The 18,868-nt window shown below is 44.6% G+C and overlaps 1 protein-coding gene across 2 annotated transcripts in view; it reads left to right on the forward strand.

The window, feature by feature from the left end:
* Positions 1 to 18,868, forward strand: part of lama1 (laminin, alpha 1) — a 361,123-nt gene that overhangs the window by 232,041 nt on the left and 110,214 nt on the right. Inside the window, exons 27-32 of one of the 2 annotated variants that reach the window (XM_067978409.1) lie at positions 3,404 to 3,531; positions 7,825 to 7,945; positions 8,840 to 8,965; positions 12,905 to 13,026; positions 13,517 to 13,603; positions 14,024 to 14,217. In XM_067978409.1, the coding sequence (XP_067834510.1) occupies positions 3,404 to 3,531; positions 7,825 to 7,945; positions 8,840 to 8,965; positions 12,905 to 13,026; positions 13,517 to 13,603; positions 14,024 to 14,217 (778 nt within the window). The remainder of the gene's footprint in view (positions 1 to 3,403; positions 3,532 to 7,824; positions 7,946 to 8,839; positions 8,966 to 12,904; positions 13,027 to 13,516; positions 13,604 to 14,023; positions 14,218 to 18,868) is intronic. The other variant, XM_067978414.1, reaches the window with a different exon arrangement.

Here is an 18,868-nt window from a genome sequence, read left to right on the forward strand (position 1 = left end):
TGGCGGGGCGGTGGGGGAGCGATCGCGGTGGCGGGGCGGTGGGGGAGAGATCGGGCTGGTGGGGGAGAGATCGCGGTGGCGGGGCGGTGGGGGAGAGATCGCGGTGGCGGGGCGGTGGGGGAGAGATCGCGGTGGCGGGGCGGTGGGGGAGAGATCGCGGTGGCGGGGCGGTGGGGGAGAGATCGCGGTGGCGGGGGAGAGATCGCGGTGGCGGGGGGAGAGATCGCGGTGACGGGGCGGTGGGGGAGAGATCGGGGTGGCGGGGCGGTGGGGGAGAGATCGCGGTGGCGGGGCGGTGGGGGAGAGATCGCGGTGGCGAGGCGGTGGGGGAGAGATCGCGGTGGCGGGGCGGTGGGGGAGAGATCGCGGTGGCGGGGCGGTGGGGGAGAGATCGCGGTGGCGGGGCGGTGGGGGAGAGATCGCGGTGGCGGGGCGGTGGGGGAGAGATCGCGGTGGCGGGGTGGTGGGGGAGAGATCGCGGTGGTGGGGGAGAGATCGCGGTGGCGGGGCGGTGGGGGAGAGATCGGGGTGGTGGGGAAGAGATCGCGGAAGAAGATGTGCTTGAGGGGCCGGGTGAAAGCACTCCTGCTCCTCCTGGCCCACAAGCACTGCTGGGAAAGCACTTACCTGCTGGACCTGACAGCTCCCGCCTCCCTTCAGCTGCCTGTTTTCCCGGGCCCTGGAACCCACAGCCCGCTGCTGTTAAATTCAAATGGTTGCCAAAGTCTGAGGAATGTAGCCTCATTTAAATATTAAAATCACTACCCCGCCTCTCCAGAGCGAGTTACTGGGATGCCCCCAAACCCGCCAATGTAAAAGCGCATGTGGCTAATGGGCCTACTTTTGCCATTTGGAGTCAGGTTTCACATTTTTAGCAATTTAACCCCCGACCCTCTCCCGCCTGTCGTGGGGGAAGGGGGGTTAAAATTCCCCCAATTATGTCCATTCAAAATTTCTTTTGCACAATTAGATACCTTCAGAGGAATAGGTTATCTCAATTTGCTGCTTTCATTTTATTTTCTAACAAAAACTTTGTACACTTTCTAAAATGTATATTTTTGGTTCCAGCTATTGATAACCTACAAATTGAATGGGATCCAGTATCCAAATACGTGGTGGCCATTTAAGTCATTGGTGTAGAGAATCCCTACAAATCTCAGTGGCTGCACTCTACAGCTGTGATGTGAAACAATTACTGCCTCTGGGAAAAAGAACATTTAGATCCACAGATCAATGAACATGGAACATTTAGGCTGTTACAGTCTCCTTTCTCGCAGTATATCATTGGATTGAATGTTTTATTTTATTTTTTCTCTTTGGAACATTTGAGCCACATCAAAGGTTTAAAATGTAATAAAATTAATGGCCGCCTTATGGCTTTAAGTCATGTAAAGAAAAAATGCACAGTACAAAAATTAATTGCTGGAAGAAGAGTCTCCTAAATGTTGCAGAAGTGTTGATCTGTGAATAAAATGACTACTTATTTCAACATTCTATTAAATACAGGCCATGAGGAATATAACTACCGGGTTTAATAAAGTCAATGGACCCAGTTTGTAAGGCACTGATCATTAAAGCATAGGTTTTGGAACTATGGCTAAGCTATGAGCAATTACCCTTTGTGAAATTTAACCCATGTGCCAACCTGTCTCAAACCAAAACCTTGGTGGAGTGGACATAAGGGGGCACTTTATTAGGAAAGTAAGACAAGGATGCAACTTGGTAAGATTGGGAGTAATTTTGGCTTTGGGTGATAGTGTAAAACAGGTGTTATGGATTCAGCCGCCCGTTATACATCTCTCCCGATTTTCATTTCCCCAAGTCAAAAATATCCCCATTGTGTCTGTTCCTAGTTTGTATCTGGATAGGAGAATAGAGACCGGTTCAGTAGCGAAGAACTATAATATGAATGAGCTGGGAAGATGGAGCAACAATTAAAAAATAATTTGTGCGCACAGCTCTGAAACTTGGTGTGCAGCCGTCAGAAATCAATACTTGGTCAAAATGATGACCGGGGAGATGCAGTTTATATCCCATGACCAGGCTAACCTGATAACCTGCGTGAGAGCAGTACACATCATTGGCTACATTCACCGATCCCACAGGGAGCCGCGCTCAGACTACAGTTGTAGATATGACTATAGTGCTGTAGCAACGATTCCCTCACTCGCATTCCCTTTTGAGTGCAGCTCCCTGAGTGCATTTTACCTTTGTATCTTGTGCTGTCCACGTCCTCTATTTATATTCTTGGTAAAAAAAGAAAAAAAGACTTGCATTTATATAGCGCCTTTCATGACCTCAAGACGTCCCAAAGCGCTTTACAGCCAATTAAGTACTTTTGAATTGTAGTCACTGTTGTAATGTCGGAAAGAAATAAGTTAAATGTAAAAATCAAATATGGATAGATTGTGGAGTGATTGCATGGATGTTGCTGTGAAACTTTTCTCACAGTGTCATCTGTTCTGCTTTTTGTCACATCGTCTCCTTGAAATGGGGAACATATTTCAGGGAGATGTCTAGATTATGTGCAGTATAACACTTTTTAAAACAGTTTATGTAGCCCCAAATGTAAGAATTCTGATACGGTTTAATCCAAGCTCGTGCAGTGACTCTGAATAAATAGACGCTTCACTTAGTGTGGTACAAAGCCACCCACACCTGAAATGTCCCGGGTTTGACCCGCGCCTGTGTTGTTATCTCTGCTGTGTCAGTATCCATGTACTGCGGAGGAGAAAAGTTAGCCACAGTTTCCCATTCCTGATCACTATCTAGTACCTCTGTTGGAAAGTGCGATGTGTGTGTGTACATTTGGTCAGGACATGATGACTAGGTTTCACTAAAATGCCTTTTCCCCACAGCAAAATAACATGCTAACACTCACTCTCTAGGCTCAGACACAGAATAATCTCTTGGGTAAGAGACTGAAGGGTTGTGAAATGTTAAGCTAGCACGAGTCTTAAAAAGAAAAAAAGATGGGGGATAATTTTCACTTTCAGCGGGGGTGCAATATTGACAATAATAGATTGGCAGCCCTTCAGTGAAAACGAAAATTATCTGGGGTTTGTAACCAGTCTGTTACTGCCCGGTTTTACGGCACTGCTGAAAGTAAGAATTGCCCCATATGTGTTAAAATCAACTTTAGGAGAGGGTTAAAAAAAAATGTGTCGAGCAACATTTTATAACCGCTGCTGGATTTTAATGCAGTTCCGTACCTAACCAGGTCAGTCCTCGCTCAGCTTTGGCAATGTAGAGGTGATCTTACCAGGACAACATTCAAAAGGAGAACCTGCTTCTCTTCGAGTGTAAAGCTCTTCAGCAATCGGTGGGATGAACGCTGAATATTCTATGATCTCTTTCTGTTCATAGTGTTTGAACTTCTGTAATCCCCTTTTTATTCTGACAGCATGAATGGAAATATTTTAATTCAGTCTCTGACAAATCTGTCACACGTGGTGACTTCATGTCCGCGCTCAGCAACATCGAATACATCCTGATTAAAGCTTCCTACGGCAATGGGCTCCAGCAGAGCAGGTAAGGAATCTAATTAAGTAACAGTGACTTAGAAGTATGGGTATAATTTATATAATGGGGCAGAGATTGCTGGGAGCGGCGAACCATCACTGCTTGCCCATAGATTTATACTAAGCCACTAACTTACCACGGTCTCATCGTCGGCCACTTCCTCGAATAGAAAGCGGAGAAGAGCCCAGCGTCAGTTCAGGTGAAGCTAGCACCCCAGGAGAAGCGAAAGGAGCGAGCTCTCCCCTTGATCAATCAGATTGCAGCATTTTTGACACGCTGCGTTCACTGTCTCTGCAGGCTTGGAACGTCAAACCAGAAAGTGAAAGGTATAACAATCAAATCAATGTAAAAACAGTTAAAAACAGCGAAAAAAGAGAGGATAAGAAATAATTGAATTAAATAAGAGACAGAAGGGAAAAGTAAAAAAAAATAATTTTTTAATTTTTTTAATTTTATTTTTAATGACCAAAAACTATTAAAATAAGGAGTAATGAGACTCCACATTTTTAAAAGTTAATTTTTAGTTGTTTGACAGTCATTAAGACTTAACGCGCTGTTAAAACTTAATTTAGACCTGTATTTTTAAGCGCACCTGTTTGGTGGCGTGATTAGTTACTTTCCGGCTGGGCGGATAAGCAAGTTTGCACTTTTTCAATGATTTCTCTGATTGCAGCGTGCGATGGCCATTTAATTCAAAGCTGTCGTATCACCGGCGAACCACTAGGAGCAAGTTCCAGATTTCCGCGTTTCACTGCGCATGTGCGAATGCCGGAACTTGCTCCTCCATTTCGCCACTAACAATGGTGAGCGCTGTTGCGCTCTCCGTTATTTCGCGAGCGATTTCTGCCCCAATGTGTTTTTTATCAAGATGATGGTTTCGGTGTGAGGCGAAGAAAAAAAGATGAAACTGTCACATATGGTTAAACGATAAGCTATTGTGTGCATCACTTAGGATTCATTGTTACCGCTGTATCACTCGTAAATAAACCAGGATTATAGTTAAAAATTAGTTTATTGTACCAGCAGCAGGAACAAGAATTGTACGGAGAAGACTTGAAATTGGATTTGAATGAGTACGTGGGAGTAGCAGTTACCATACTGGTTGACTATCACAATGTTGGCATTTATATAAAAATCATAATGTAACAATGCGCATTTATTGTACTGTCAGTATAATCCTTTTTGGTCCGGATCATTGGCATGTTCAGTTGATCAAAACTTTTCACCTTAAAATGACACTGATGGTTCACAACAAATAAACTGGGCAGAGATAAAAAGATACTTTGTAAACGCTCGAAACCCAAAATAAAACCTAAAAGGCACAGTAGGCCGGTCAGTATCTGAACGAGAAAGAATGGATTCATGTTTTGGGTCTGACATTTCATCAAGATATATGCACACAAAGTCATATTAGAACAAGTATTAGGCCATGGGAGCTCTATGGGTTTGCCCCTTGATGTTGAAGTACTAATTCTCCAATGCTTTTTGGTGTGCTCAGTAGCCACTAGGATTAATTTTTGTAAAACATGTCTTCATTAAATCAACTTGTTATGTCACAAATGTAGAATACATTAAAAACCATGCCTGTGTAGGAGTGATTACGAAGCAGTGATCTAATGGATTCAACTAAAGTAATAATCAGAGAAAACATTGTTCACAAACTTTTAATGGTTATGCGGATGCAAGAGATGAGGGGCCTGATTTTAGCAGGCCTGCGGGTTTCCGGCGGGTTGGGTTTCGGGAGCGTGGTCAACACGCTCGGTGAAATTAGTGGGTTGCCCGCGCGATCGTAGCAGGCAAACCACTATTTGGATCCAATTACCTGCTCCTCCGGGCTCCGCGCTGCTGGTCTGCGCGTCGGGCGGGCTGCGCATGCGCAGTACGATCTGTCAGCTGGAGGCTCTCTAGTTAAAGGGGCAGTCCTCCACTGACAGATGCTGCAACCAATAAAACAAATTACAGCATGGAGCAGCCCAGGGGGAAGGCTGCTCCCAGTTTAATGATGCCTCACCCCAGGCATCACCAGATGGGGTGAGGAGGAGGGGGAGGACAGAGATCTTCCACCCGGCGGGCGGGAGGAAGCGGCCTGCCTTTGCCACCAAGAAGGCCTGGCTCGAGGTGGCAGAGGAGGTCACCTGCACCACCAACATATCGCCCACCTGCATACAGTGCAAGAGGCACTCCAATGACCGCAGTAGGTCAGCCACAGTGAGAACACGTAGTCTTTCCCCTACACTCCGTCTACCACAACACTGCCCCCACCCCACATCTCCTTCGGCACTGCCAACACTACTCTGTCACATCACCCCTCATACCCACTCAAACCCCATCCTCATCTTACCTGCACCTACTCACCTCGCCAGTACTCACCCCGCCACTATCACTCGACCCAATCCTCATATAATCTCATGGCTCTATCCCATACGCACCCTCTCGTGCATCTCCCTCACGGCCAGCCTCACTCAACCTGCCACCACCTGTGCTGCAGCCACAGGGCATGCATCGCATATGTGCAGTAGGCAGCGTAAGGCAAACGTGTCGTGAGCATGAAGGGGATGCACAAGGGTGTTTGAGGGTTTGTCATGGTTGTTACCTATATTGAATTTCAGAACAACTCACATCACACATTATATTGGCACCACCACTGCCATGTCTCCCCGAATCCTGTCTGTTGTGTCCAATAATGCCCGCTCCTGGGTATCACTATGAGGACCCACCACTGATGCCACCCATCGTGTTACTGCAGAGTAGGTGCAGGTGTATTTGCAGGGCTCCTCCGCGCAGATGACTGAGAGACATCGGCGGTGTACCCGGCAGCACCCTGGAAGGATGCGGAGGAGAAGTTGTGGACGGCAGTGGTGACTTTGGCAGCGACAGGTTAGCAGATGGTGCTCGGGCCAGCCAGGAGCAGCTCGGCATGAAAGAGGCTGCAGATGTCCACGACTACATGTCGAGTGACTCTGTGCCTCCGTGTGCACTGCTGCTCGGAGAGGTCCGAGGAGGCTGAGCCTCGGTCTGTGGACCCTGTGGCGAGGGTAGTGCCATCTGCGACGCGTCTCTCTCTGCGGTCGCCCTCCCTCCTGCTGTGCAGGTGGATGTGTCACAGCACTCTGTTGTGGAGCTCCACGTGTCAGAGGCGGACGGCGTGGATGGCGAGGCTGGTGATGCTGTTCGCCCTCCGAGGGGGTCATGACTGCAGCTACGACGGCCCTCATCTGCAATATGTACATCTGAGGGGGTCCGCAAGGTAGGCACATGTCTCCGGACCCCGGGGTGAGTGTGCAGGTTGGTGACTTTGACCGTCAGGAGGGGGGTGGTGGAGGCCACACTTTGTCCCAAGTGACAGAGCGGCCTCCTGCAATGGGTGAGGGTCTCCCCCCCCCCCCCCCCCCCCCACACCTGTCAAATGGACCTTTGCAGCTGCCACAGGCTGACGGCTGCAACACGTCCAGTTCAACTAGGACTGTTTCCCCCAATGTGTGAAACAGTCCTATGTTTCTCCAAAATCACACACAGTCCCTTAATCAGGTCAGTTAATGACCTGAACAAGCGAAATAAATATAGTCAAGTGGCATCCCGCTGGCTTTAATTGCCTGCGGGATTCCCACCAGCGGGGGCTACGCACGCACCCCCGCACGTCATCGGGGAACCCGGAAGTGGGCGGGATCGTGGCGCGATCCGGTCACGTGCCTGGAGATCGGGATTTTCGGGGCCCCCCCCGCTGGAAACGGACAGGAAACCCGACGGTAAAACCGAGCCCGAGGTTCTCGCTTTGAAGTCACTCCCACGATCCCGTGGCGTTGGGGCAGTTTTATGTGACTTTTGGTGTGTGTTCTTCCTGCTGTAATGGGCCTGACAGCCAGGGCACCTCCCTCGAGTAGACAATAATGGGGGCAATTTTGATTTTGAGACGATCGACCGGCAGAGCGTGCTGGTGGGCCGCACGTTCCAGCGCCAAACAGACGTCTTGGTGCAGCTCGCCGCTTTGAGGCCTGAAGGTCGGGGCGGGGCAGCCACCAGCAAGGTAAGTTGCAGGGAGAGGGGAATCGCAATGGCGGAGGGTGGGGGTGCCCTGGGGCGGCAGTGACCCAGGTTATTTTTGTGGGCCCCGTTAATGCCTGACAAAGGCAGTGAACATCGACCCCAATGTGCATAATGCTTCTTGTCACTTATTTTGAGGAATAAGCTGCAGAATATAAGGATCTACATTTTATAAAACAATAAATATCACCTGATGATTCACATCATGAATTAAAAAGTTTGTAGAAAGTTTACGTTGAATGCCTGTCCTCACTTTGTCAGGATTTCTAATATCTCGATGGAGATTGCGATGGAAGAAGATGAAAGTCATGCAACTAGAGATCGTGCACATCAGATTGAGATCTGTGATTGCCCTTCTGGATACGCAGGTCTCTCATGCCAGGTACAGATGAATCTACACAATTACATATTCATGATTAATACAGTACTTTCATTCTTCCTAAGGCTGCATAATTGTGTTCTTCATTTTATTTTCGTCGATTGAACGAGTACTTATTGCCCTGTTATAGTGCAGGTACCAGTGAGCAGGCAGAACTAAATTATACGGCCAGCTCTGCATCATTTCCTGGTCACATAAAACAGAGTGTGCATGTATGTTCCCGAATGCACACAACTCTGCTCAGTAGCTTTCAATGACCCGTCAATTGTTAATGTAGCAAAAAACAAATGGGATAGTCAGCAATTTACTAACATCTAAAAGTTTTTTTAAGGTGAACATCCTGGCAGTTTCAAAGTTCACTTTGCACAGTTATGATTATACTGCAAGTGAAATGGTGTCATGCACTAAATGTAGAGTTTTTTAAAACTGAGAAACATATGTGAAAGGTCAAGCCCCATAGTGCAGACGCCACAAAGACTGAAAAGGATAGAAAGAGGGAAATCAGGAAGTAGGGATTGGTGGTCGCCAAGTTTGGGTTTTAATACCCTGTTGATTATAGGAGGAAGGAAAGACTGAAGGAGCTAAAGAGCTCCACAGTTTCGAAGACCAGGTAAACAATCAGTTAGACTACGAAACAGTACAAATAAAACACGGTGATAGATTCACCAATAATGTACTTGAGAGGGTCATTTTAACCTAACCCGCCGGCAGGAAACAAGCGGGATTGGATTGGTCGTCCATTTTAAACCCTGCCCGATATTACTTTCCAGTGAAGTAAAATCGGTCCATCCCTTCAGTTTCCCGCTGGGGGATGGCCATGGTTAAAATTACCCCTGTTTCTTGTCAGTAATAAATCTTATATTTAACCTCTTCACCTTTGACTTTTTTTTTTAAAAGGAGTGTGCTCCAGGTTTTTATAGGCAGAAGACAACGAATGGCCCACCCCCTCTCGATATCGTGTGCGTCTCATGCCAGTGCAACAACCACAGTAACGTCTGTGACCTTGATACAGGCAAATGTCAAGTAGGTGGCATTTATAGATGAATGCAATACATGCAAAGATTTACAAGGCTGTAATTGAATGAAAGAGTACACCCATGTTTTATATGAATGCAGTGAACGGATTAGATTCTGGAACTCACTCTTTTCTGTAACACATTTTCGTTAATTCTCGTTAATAGGGAAAAGCACAGAATTCACCCATTTTAGGTTAATTCACTAAGTACTCAAATTTAGGTATTTTTGGGATTGAGGTAAACATTATCCTTTAAAAGGAAGTATAAATGTATGATGCCCAAAATTATTTTGGTATTCTATCTTTAGTGTTTGTGGGCACAGTGAAGTGCACCTTTTTTCCATTGCTGGTTCCCTTCCCATCTAATTTTTCGTTCCTGCATTCTTAGCAGAGTGGATGATTAAACCTGTGTCCTGGCACTCCGTGGCGACACATACAGGTGCTCGGACACTCTGTGCCACCGTGCTGCTTCTGTCTTGAGTCTGTCATTTCCTATTGTCAGGATGGGTGGCAGGAAAGTAACTGCTGTAAATGGTGGGAGTCACCTATTTGGCTTTATTTTTCACCCATTTTTCTCCCTGCCTTTCCTTGGATAGTTCCTTGGAGCTGTATAACACAGAGGAATGTTTCCTTGGGGCCAAATCACACAGAGGAATGTTTCCTTGGGGCCAAATCACACCGAGCAATGGTTCCTTGGAGCTGAATAACACAGAGGAATGTTTCCTTGGGGCCAAATCACACCGAGCAATGGTTCCTTGGGGACGAATAACACAGAGGAATAGTTCCTTGGGGCCGAATCACACCGAGGAATGGTTCCTTGGGGACGAATAACACAGAGGAATAGTTCCTTGGGGCCAAATAACACAGAGGAATGGTTTCTTGGGGACAAATAACACAGAGGAATAGTTCCTTGGGGCTGAATAACACAGAGGAATGGTTCCTTGGGGACAAATAACACAGAGGAATAGTTCCTTGGGGCCGAATAACACAGAGGAATGGTTCCTTGGGGACAAATAACACAGAGGAATAGTTCCTTGGGGACAAATAACACAGAGGAATGGTTCCTTGGGGCCGAATAACAGGAATGGTTCCTTGGGGCCGAATAACACAGAGGAATGTTTCCTTGGGGACGAATAACACAGAGGAATGGTTCCTTGGGGCCGAATAACACAGAGGAATGGTTCCTTGGGGCCAAATCACACCGAGCAATGGTTCCTTGGAGCTGTATAACACAGAGGAATGTTTCCTTGGGGCCAAATCACACCGAGCAATGGTTCCTTGGAGCTGAATAACACAGAGGAATGTTTCCTTGGGGCCAAATCACACCGAGCAATGGTTCCTTGGAGCTGAATAACACAGAGGAATGTTTCCTTGGGGCCAAATCACACCGAGCAATGGTTCCTTGGGGACGAATAACACAGAGGAATGGTTCCTTGGGGCCGAATCACACCGAGGAATGGTTCCTTGGGGACGAATAACACAGAGGAATAGTTCCTTGGGGCCGAATAACACAGAGGAATGGTTCCTTGGGGCCGAATAACACAGAGGAATAGTTCCTTGGGGCCAAATAACACAGAGGAATGGTTCCTTGGGGACAAATAACACAGAGGAATAGTTCCTTGGGGCCGAATAACACAGAGGAATGGTTCCTTGGGGCCGAATAACACAGAGGAATAGTTCCTTGGGGCCGAATAACACAGAGGAATGGTTCCTTGGGGACGAATAACGCAGAGGAATAGTTCCTTGGGGCCGAATAACAGAGGAATGGTTCCTTGGGGCCGAATAACACAGAGGAATGTTTCCTTGGGGACGAATAACACAGAGGAATGGTTCCTTGGGGCCGAATAACACAGAGGAATGGTTCCTTGGGGCCGAATAACACAGAGGAATGGTTCCTTGGGGCCGAATAACACAGAGGAATAGTTCCTTGGGGCCGAATAACACAGAGAATGGTTCCTTGGGGACGAATCACACCAAGGAATGGTTCCTTGGGGCCGAATAACACAGAGGAATAGTTCCTTGGGGCCGAATAACACAGAGAATGGTTCCTTGGGGACGAATCACACCGAGGAATGGTTCCTTGGGGCCGAATAACACAGAGGAATGGTTCCTTGGGGCCGAATAACACAGAGGAATGGTTCCTTGGGGCCGAATAACACAGAGGAATGTTTCCTTGTGGCCGAATAACACAGAGGAATGGTTCCTTGGGGCCGAATAACACAGAGGAATGTTTCCTTGGGGCCGAATAACACAGAGGAATGTTTCCTTGGGGCCGAATAACACAGAGGAATGGTTCCTTGGGGCCGAATAACACAGAGAATGTTTCCTTGGGGCCGAATCACACCGAGCAATGGTTCCTTGGGGCCGAATAACACAGAGGAATAGTTCCTTGGGGCTGAATCACACCGAGGAATGGTTCCTTGGAGCCGAATAGCACAGAGGAATGGTTCCTTGGTGCCTTTTCACCTAAACAGCCATTCTTCATTTGTGAGCCTGGACGGTGACCATTGATAGACTGGTCCACTATAGTGAGTATCAAAGCAAAACCCACGCCTATACTTACCCAACATCAAAGCCAGCGCTCTTCCCTAAGGGGCCACTAGAACGTGGTCAAGAATTGGAATCCTGTTGATTTCCCCACCCCACCCTAACCCAGGGAGACCCACACTGAGATAAACTCATTCAGCACCTACCAGGGAATGAACCTGGACCCTCCTATCCCATGGTTCAGTACCACAGTGGGTGGTGTAATTCATGACTGAGCCATTGAGACCTCCCCACCATGATTTTATTTTTATTTTGTACTTGGTAATTTAGTGGAGGTATCACCATAACAATACTTTGTCAACTCTTAACACTAAACCACATGAAATACTAGTACTAAATAACATAAATTGTTTTCCTGATGTAATTTGTAGATGTGCTGACATCACAAAGAAATAACAATTTAACCAGAGTAGTTCTCATTTTCAATTATGGATTAATTAAAAGCATCTACTATTTTGTTTCTCTGTGAAGCCAAGTTTAAACGCTCTAAAACCCATTATTGCCCTCTAGATATAAGACAGCAGCCTGTCCTTCTGGGCACCTAGATTAACTATCTACTTTGATTTAAAATATCAATTTTAGCTGGAAATGGAAATGGTTTCTGATTTAATATTATGTGCATTAAGCACCCATTTGTTAACATTGTATTGATGACAATTAAGCTTACACAGTGATATTAAGTGCATTAAAGCTCTGTTATAATAAGACTCCCTTTTTAATAATGAAATGTTCTCAAAGCCTAACAATGAATTCATCCCCGAGGCTTTCAGATGACTCCAGGTGTAGCTAAACTCCTTTCATAGTGAAATATTGGCCTGGAAAATAATACTCTAATTAGGAAGGTGATCACTGTATATGTGATTGGAGCCAGCACTTGAATTAAGCTATTAGCATTAAATATTCTACTTTACAACCTGCGAACCTTTTGCCATTTGCGACTAGGCAACAGCTTTCTTAACCTAAAGTAACCTCAGTGGTTCAGAGGTGACATCATATTAGCTTACTCCTGTAGATTGTCAACTATGTAGATATCTAACCTATTTACAATGTCAAGATTTGTGATTTTTCAAGCAGTAAACACTTCATTTATTTAAGCTAGCAAGTGTGAGAAAGGAAACCTTCAATGCCGTTGTCAAATAAGACTTTTATTTCTACGCCAAGACCATTGTTCACTGCTTAGTTGCTTTGGAGATATCCAGTCAGTCTCACTCAGGCAGTAGACTTTCACAGAGGGGTGACTACCCTCTAAATATAGATCTGGCTGCCTGATACCATGCTTAATTGATTTAAATGGATTATTCTCCCCGCCCCCACCCCCACCCCCTACCCCCCCCCCCCCAACACCCCACCCCCACTGAGTGAAGATGATCTGTTTGTGATTTTCTATTTCTGTAAACCAGGGCTGTCGAGACAACACAGCGGGTGATCACTGCCAACTGTGTGCTCCAGGATACTACGGCAGAGTAAATGGATCGATCAATGACTGCTCACTTTGTGCCTGTCCCAGGTCCAATTCTGGCAGGTAATGTATAACCGCAGGCATCTGTTGTTTTCAAAGGATGTTTTTTAAAGGGAGGGGAGAGTGATTCAATACTGTTCCCGCACGAATCAGGATAATTGAATATGTTGAAAATAAAAAGAAAGGACCTACATTGGCGGCTAATTCGATATTGCCAATTTTACTCCATCGCCCAAAGGTAAAATTACCCGTAATGTTTTCATGCTCCAAATGCAGAGATAATCATGTGTACAATGGAATTAAATGACTGCCCGTGTAAATATACCATAAATAAATACAGATTAATTTGCTATCAATATGTTTTAGTACGATTGTGGACTGTAAATATGACCATGATTCCAAGTTTATTTACAACCAAGCTGCTTTCCTTTCACCTTTTCTCTAAATAGTTCACCGAGGACTTCCAACTCCTGTAAATATGTGACGCTGTGACTGATCAATTGTTTTGTTTCAACATCTGTTACGTCGATTTCTTTCCCCTTTCTGTTACCAGTTTTAGCCCCACGTGTGTATTAGAGGGTGTGAATGATTTCCGCTGTAATTCCTGCCTGCCTGGGTATGAAGGACAGTACTGTGAAAGGTTGGTTTCCTTATTACACAGCACACCATCATCGCTACTGCTTTCTCATGCATTCTGGAAGCCTGTACAGTCCTTGGGTGGCAGGTTTATCTGTTAAATCAATCAACATTAATCGAATAGAATTTTAAGATGAAAATTTCCTGCATTAATAAGTGTGTGCCATCTTGCTGTATTATTTAATGACCAAACCTGAACCTACCGAGAGCAATTACTTTTTATGGTGTTCGTGTAAAACGTAAATTTCAATTGGAATTATGTTTTACAGAGGAACAGTTAGTATGTTCTTGTTAAATAAAATCACCCTTTTTGTCATTTGTGCCATCCTGCTTAAGCGTTTTGTAAACAGAAAAGTACTTGAAGTCGAAATCGCAATGTTAAACATCAATTTTTTTTCTATTTCCTCCCCCTTTGTGTCTCTAGATGCGCTCCTGGTTACTATGGTAACCCAAGTGTATCGGGTGGTAGATGCCAGCAGTGTGAATGCAACCCAAGTGGCTCCGTCCACAGTAACTGCAATTCTCTAATGGGCCATTGCGTTTGCAAATCAGGTGTAACAGGTCGTCTCTGCGATGAATGTGAACCCAAACACGTACTGGTAGAAAGCGAATGCATATGTATGTATATGTATATTTTTTAAAGTTTATATTTTTTGTATTAATTGGCTTTACAAAATCTTGAAGGGATACCATAGAATGTAGTCTTATGCTGACTGTATTCGCAACTACTATATAATAATAGAACTCTACATTTTTTAGATAAACTGTAATCAAAAGTCTTTTTAGGAAATAACATTGTCCAGTGTGGAATTGGGCCAGTCAGACCTAAAAGTCCACAAGTTTGATCAGTGCTCTAATAGTTCGTCTCAGCCAAGGCAGCAGTAGGGGTGCTACAATTGGCCTTAATTGGCTACAGTTGGCCTATGTTAGGGAAGGGAGGCCAGCATTTCCATTCCTAATTCTTACTGAAGGTGTATGTGTGTGGCTCATACATAAAGAATGATTACTTGGAAAGTAATAGATATCCATGGAACTGTACCCCCTGCATGAATCAGTGCTTTCAGGAGCTCAAACTGTTACTTTGTGCTTACTTGCTTCTCAATTACTGGCTTCTTAAGTTGGAGCTGTCACTGTTTCCAAGGTTGCACATGGAGACTTGACATTTCATCACTCAAATTTGGCCTCCTGCTGCTCCAATATGGTGTGTATTTCAGCATAAAGCAGCAGTATGCGTTTATTTTATATATGTGGTAGAATTATTAATATTATTGTGCCACCAACAATCTACCAGATGTATAGATATATTTATAGATCTATCTATATATAATAAATCTAAATATGTGAAAAGCACCTACTAATGCTAATGCGTAAACTGTAACTACAATTATAAGTTTCTATCCATCGGCAGCCTGAACCGTATTTCCTAGCTAGCATGGAGTAAAGTACAGGGTACATTTACTTCAGCATTTTACCATCACTACAGCTCCAAGGTGGTTGCAAAGCTGCGAAGGAAACAAGATGGTATGAGTGTAACTGGAGGTAGTTCTCGGCACCAAAAGAGGGATCGTTGACCCGTGCCACCAACAACAGACCCACCTCTAAAGGCGAAATAAAAACTTTGCATTGGAGATGAAAGCCGATCCTGTACAGGACAGCGATGGTGTTTTCCTGCTGCTGGTCTGTGAAGATGATCTCCACCAATTGGGGAAACTAGTGGTCAACCATAGTTTGAGATTTAAAATAAGTGCACATGTAGAGCACTGAGAGCTGCAGCTAGCATTACAGAACTGCTCTGTGAACTCCAGATGTAGCATAAGACTCATTGGACTGACAATTCTGTTTCCGTGCTTGCTGGCCTGCAATTTTCACTCTATTGTAGTGAATGGGCAGAAAATTATGGGCTGGCAAGTGCAAAAGTGGAATTTCTGCCCCGTTATTGCCCCTGTCATTATCGCTGACCTAGAGGGAGGCAAGACAGCTCATCTCAGTGTTGAAAACATACAAACACATGGAAAAGATCAACTGGTCCATTAGACCTGTCCCATTCAGACATGGTGCAACCTACACGCACCATCCACCTCTCCCCCCACCCACCACCACCACCACCCCACCCCTCACATACAATCTCCTGGGAGGGGCAAAATACAAAAGCAAAAACTTAGTCCAATCTAGAACAAAAATTCTGGGAAATTCCACCCCGATCCTCAAAGACAATCAATAATCAGAGCCAGACCTTCAACTACCTTCTATAAATGGAGAAATCCTTGACTCTCAGGAACCTGTCCAGCTTCCTTTTGAAGGAGCGCAGTGAATCCCAAATCACAGTACAATTTGGTGATCTATTCCAGCGGTCACTGACTGTGAAAAGAAATACTTTCTGGCATCTAACCTAACTCTATGTTTTCTGTTATGTTATACTGATGTCCCTCAGTTCTCCCATCCCTATCTAATTCAAATAACCAAATAAAAGGAAAAAATTGCAGGGCTATGGGGAAAGAGTGGGGTAGTGGGACTAATTGGCTAGCTCTTTCAAAGAGCTGGCACAGGCATGATGGGCTGAATAGCCTCCTGTGCTGCAAGATTCTGTGGATAACCCTGTGTTGTCCAATACGGATTCCAATTAGGAATCATTTGCGAGCCCCAACAAAAGATAATCTGATTATGGGTGAGCATTGTGTGACAGATGGTATCTTGCAAAATTTAGCTTAGCTTGATCAGTAATGGGACAATTTCACCAGCTGTGAATTGTAAAATTTATTACTTCTAGCCTTTGAGTACTCAACGCTGCTTCGGGTTGAAATTCTAATGTGCAATATTTATAATGCATTTGTACGAAATTCTTCTGTTTAAAACAAAGTTGTCATTCTGTTAAACAGATCAACAACTTTGTTAAAAAGTAAACAGGAATTTTATTCAAACGCCAATGTAAATTTCAGTATGATTGTGCTTCTGTGAAAGTGTTTTCATTGAAAGTGCTGAAAATCATGTTTCATGATAAACTGGATAGGATATGCCAGTCACTGCCTTCCAATGCCGGTATGCACAAACTTAGAACAGAAAAGTCTGTGATGAGATTACTGATATTAGTAGATAGGCCAAAACTACAATTTTAGAAACCACACGTAGCTTTATATGGACTACTCTCTGTACATAGATGTTTGTGCATGGGAGACAGACAAATGCCTGCACATACACTGAGGCTGGACTCATCATGGGTAGATGTTTTAATCGATTGTTACTAAGGAGCCTGTAAACAACTTGAACTGTGCACTCTTAGTAGAACAATTTTCCTTTCCTGCAAGAAATAAGAACCTAAAAATTAATGTGCACAATAGTGATTTTAATGCATGAATGTGTTTGTTCTTATGATTTTACTTTGTCTGCTCTTCTTAAATTGTTCGGACCTGTGTGGAAAAATGAAGCAGTTCTGACTTGTTTCAGTTTTACAGAGTTTCTTTTAATTCAGTCAATAATCATATGGGGGTTGGAGGGGTGTAATTTTGCCTTTGGACAATAATTTAAAAGGGGCCAATATAGGATATACATCTCTCCCGATTTTCATTTCCATAGAAGTGGGAATGAAAATAGGGAGCGATGTATAACGGGCGGATGGATGATCTGATATCGCCCAAGGTCAAAATTGCCCCCAATGATTTTTTTTTAAAAAGCTAGCTATAGTCAGAGTCTTGCCCCCATGCTTAACACAATACAAATGTTCCAAGTTTCATCACTTTTCTGCAAAACTAGAGAGAGAGAGCGAGTGGAGTCAGGCTATTGTCAAACGAACATAGACAGTGCATTTTGTTCAGTTATGTTTATGAGAGCCAGTTAGTTTTGAATGTGGCCGACAGTTATTTAGAAATATTTAAGAAGCTGTAGCTGTTTGAATCTTCGAGTCTGTTTGGAACATCTAAGAATATAGTTCAGGCCTGCAGTGGTCAGAAATACAAGGAAAGTTATTTACAAAAATAACCTTTTATTGTTTTCCTTATGTGGAGCTGGTTAGATGGATTTCTGTTGTAAGTATACATGTGTATTGTACTACTATTAATTATTTGCTTGTTCGTTTTTTTTACTAACCAAATTTGCCTAATGGTTTAAACCTAAAATATAGAAAATATAGAAAATAGGAGCAAGAGGAGGCCATTCGGTCCTTCGGGCCTGCTTCGCCATTCAAAATGATCATAGCTGATCGTCTAACTCAGTACCCTGTTCCTGCTTTTTCCCCATATCCCTTGATCCCTTTAGCATTAATATATCTATCTCCTTCTCGAATACATCTAATGACTTGGCCTCCACTGCCTTCTGTGGTAGAGAATTCCACAGGTTCACCACCCTCTGAGTGAAGAAATTTCTCCTCATCTCGGTTCTAAATGGCATACCCCCCGTATCTTGAGACCCCTGGTTCTGGACTCCCCAGCCATCAGGAACATCCTCCCTGCATCTAGTCTGTCCAGTCCTGTTAGAATTTTATATGTTTCGATGAGATCACCTCTCATTCTTCTAAACTCTAGTGAATAAAGGCCTAGTCGACCCAATCTCTCCTCATACGTCAGTCCTGCCATCCCAGGAATCAGTCTGGTAAACCTTCGTTGCATTCCCTCCATGGCAAGGACATCCTTCCTCAGATAAGAGGCGATCTTATTGAAACATATAAGATTGTGAAGGGGCTTGATCGGGTGGATGCGGTAAGGATGTTCCCAAGGATGGGTGAAACTAGAACTCGGGGGCATAATCTTAGAATAAGGGGCTGCTCTTTCAAAACTGAGATGAGGAGAAACTTCTTCACTCAGAGGGTAGTAGGTCTGCGGAATTTGCTGCCCCAGGAAGCTGTGGAAGCTACATCATTAAATAAATTTAAAACAGAAATAGACAGTTTCCTAGAAGTAAAAGGGAATTAGGGGTTACGGGGAGCGGGCAGGAAATTGGACATGAATTTAGATTTGAGGTTAGGATCAGATCAGCCATGATCTTATTGAATGGTAGAGCAGGCTCGAGGGGCCGATTGGCCTACTCCTGCTCCTATTTCTTATGTTCTTAAGGAGACCAAAATTACACACAATACTCCAGATGTGGTCTCACCAAGGCCTTGTATAACTGCATTTAGACATCCCTGCTCCTGTACTCAAATCCTCTTGCAATGAAGGCCAACATACCATTCGCCTTCCTAACTGCTTGCTGCACCTGAATGCTCGCTTTCAGCGACTGGTGCACAAGGACACCCAGGTCTCGTTGCACCTCCCCTTTTCCCAATCTATCACCATTCAGA

The sequence above is a fragment of the Heptranchias perlo genome, chromosome 3 (assembly GCF_035084215.1).
Source record: "Heptranchias perlo isolate sHepPer1 chromosome 3, sHepPer1.hap1, whole genome shotgun sequence".
Taxonomy (NCBI): domain Eukaryota; kingdom Metazoa; phylum Chordata; class Chondrichthyes; order Hexanchiformes; family Hexanchidae; genus Heptranchias; species Heptranchias perlo.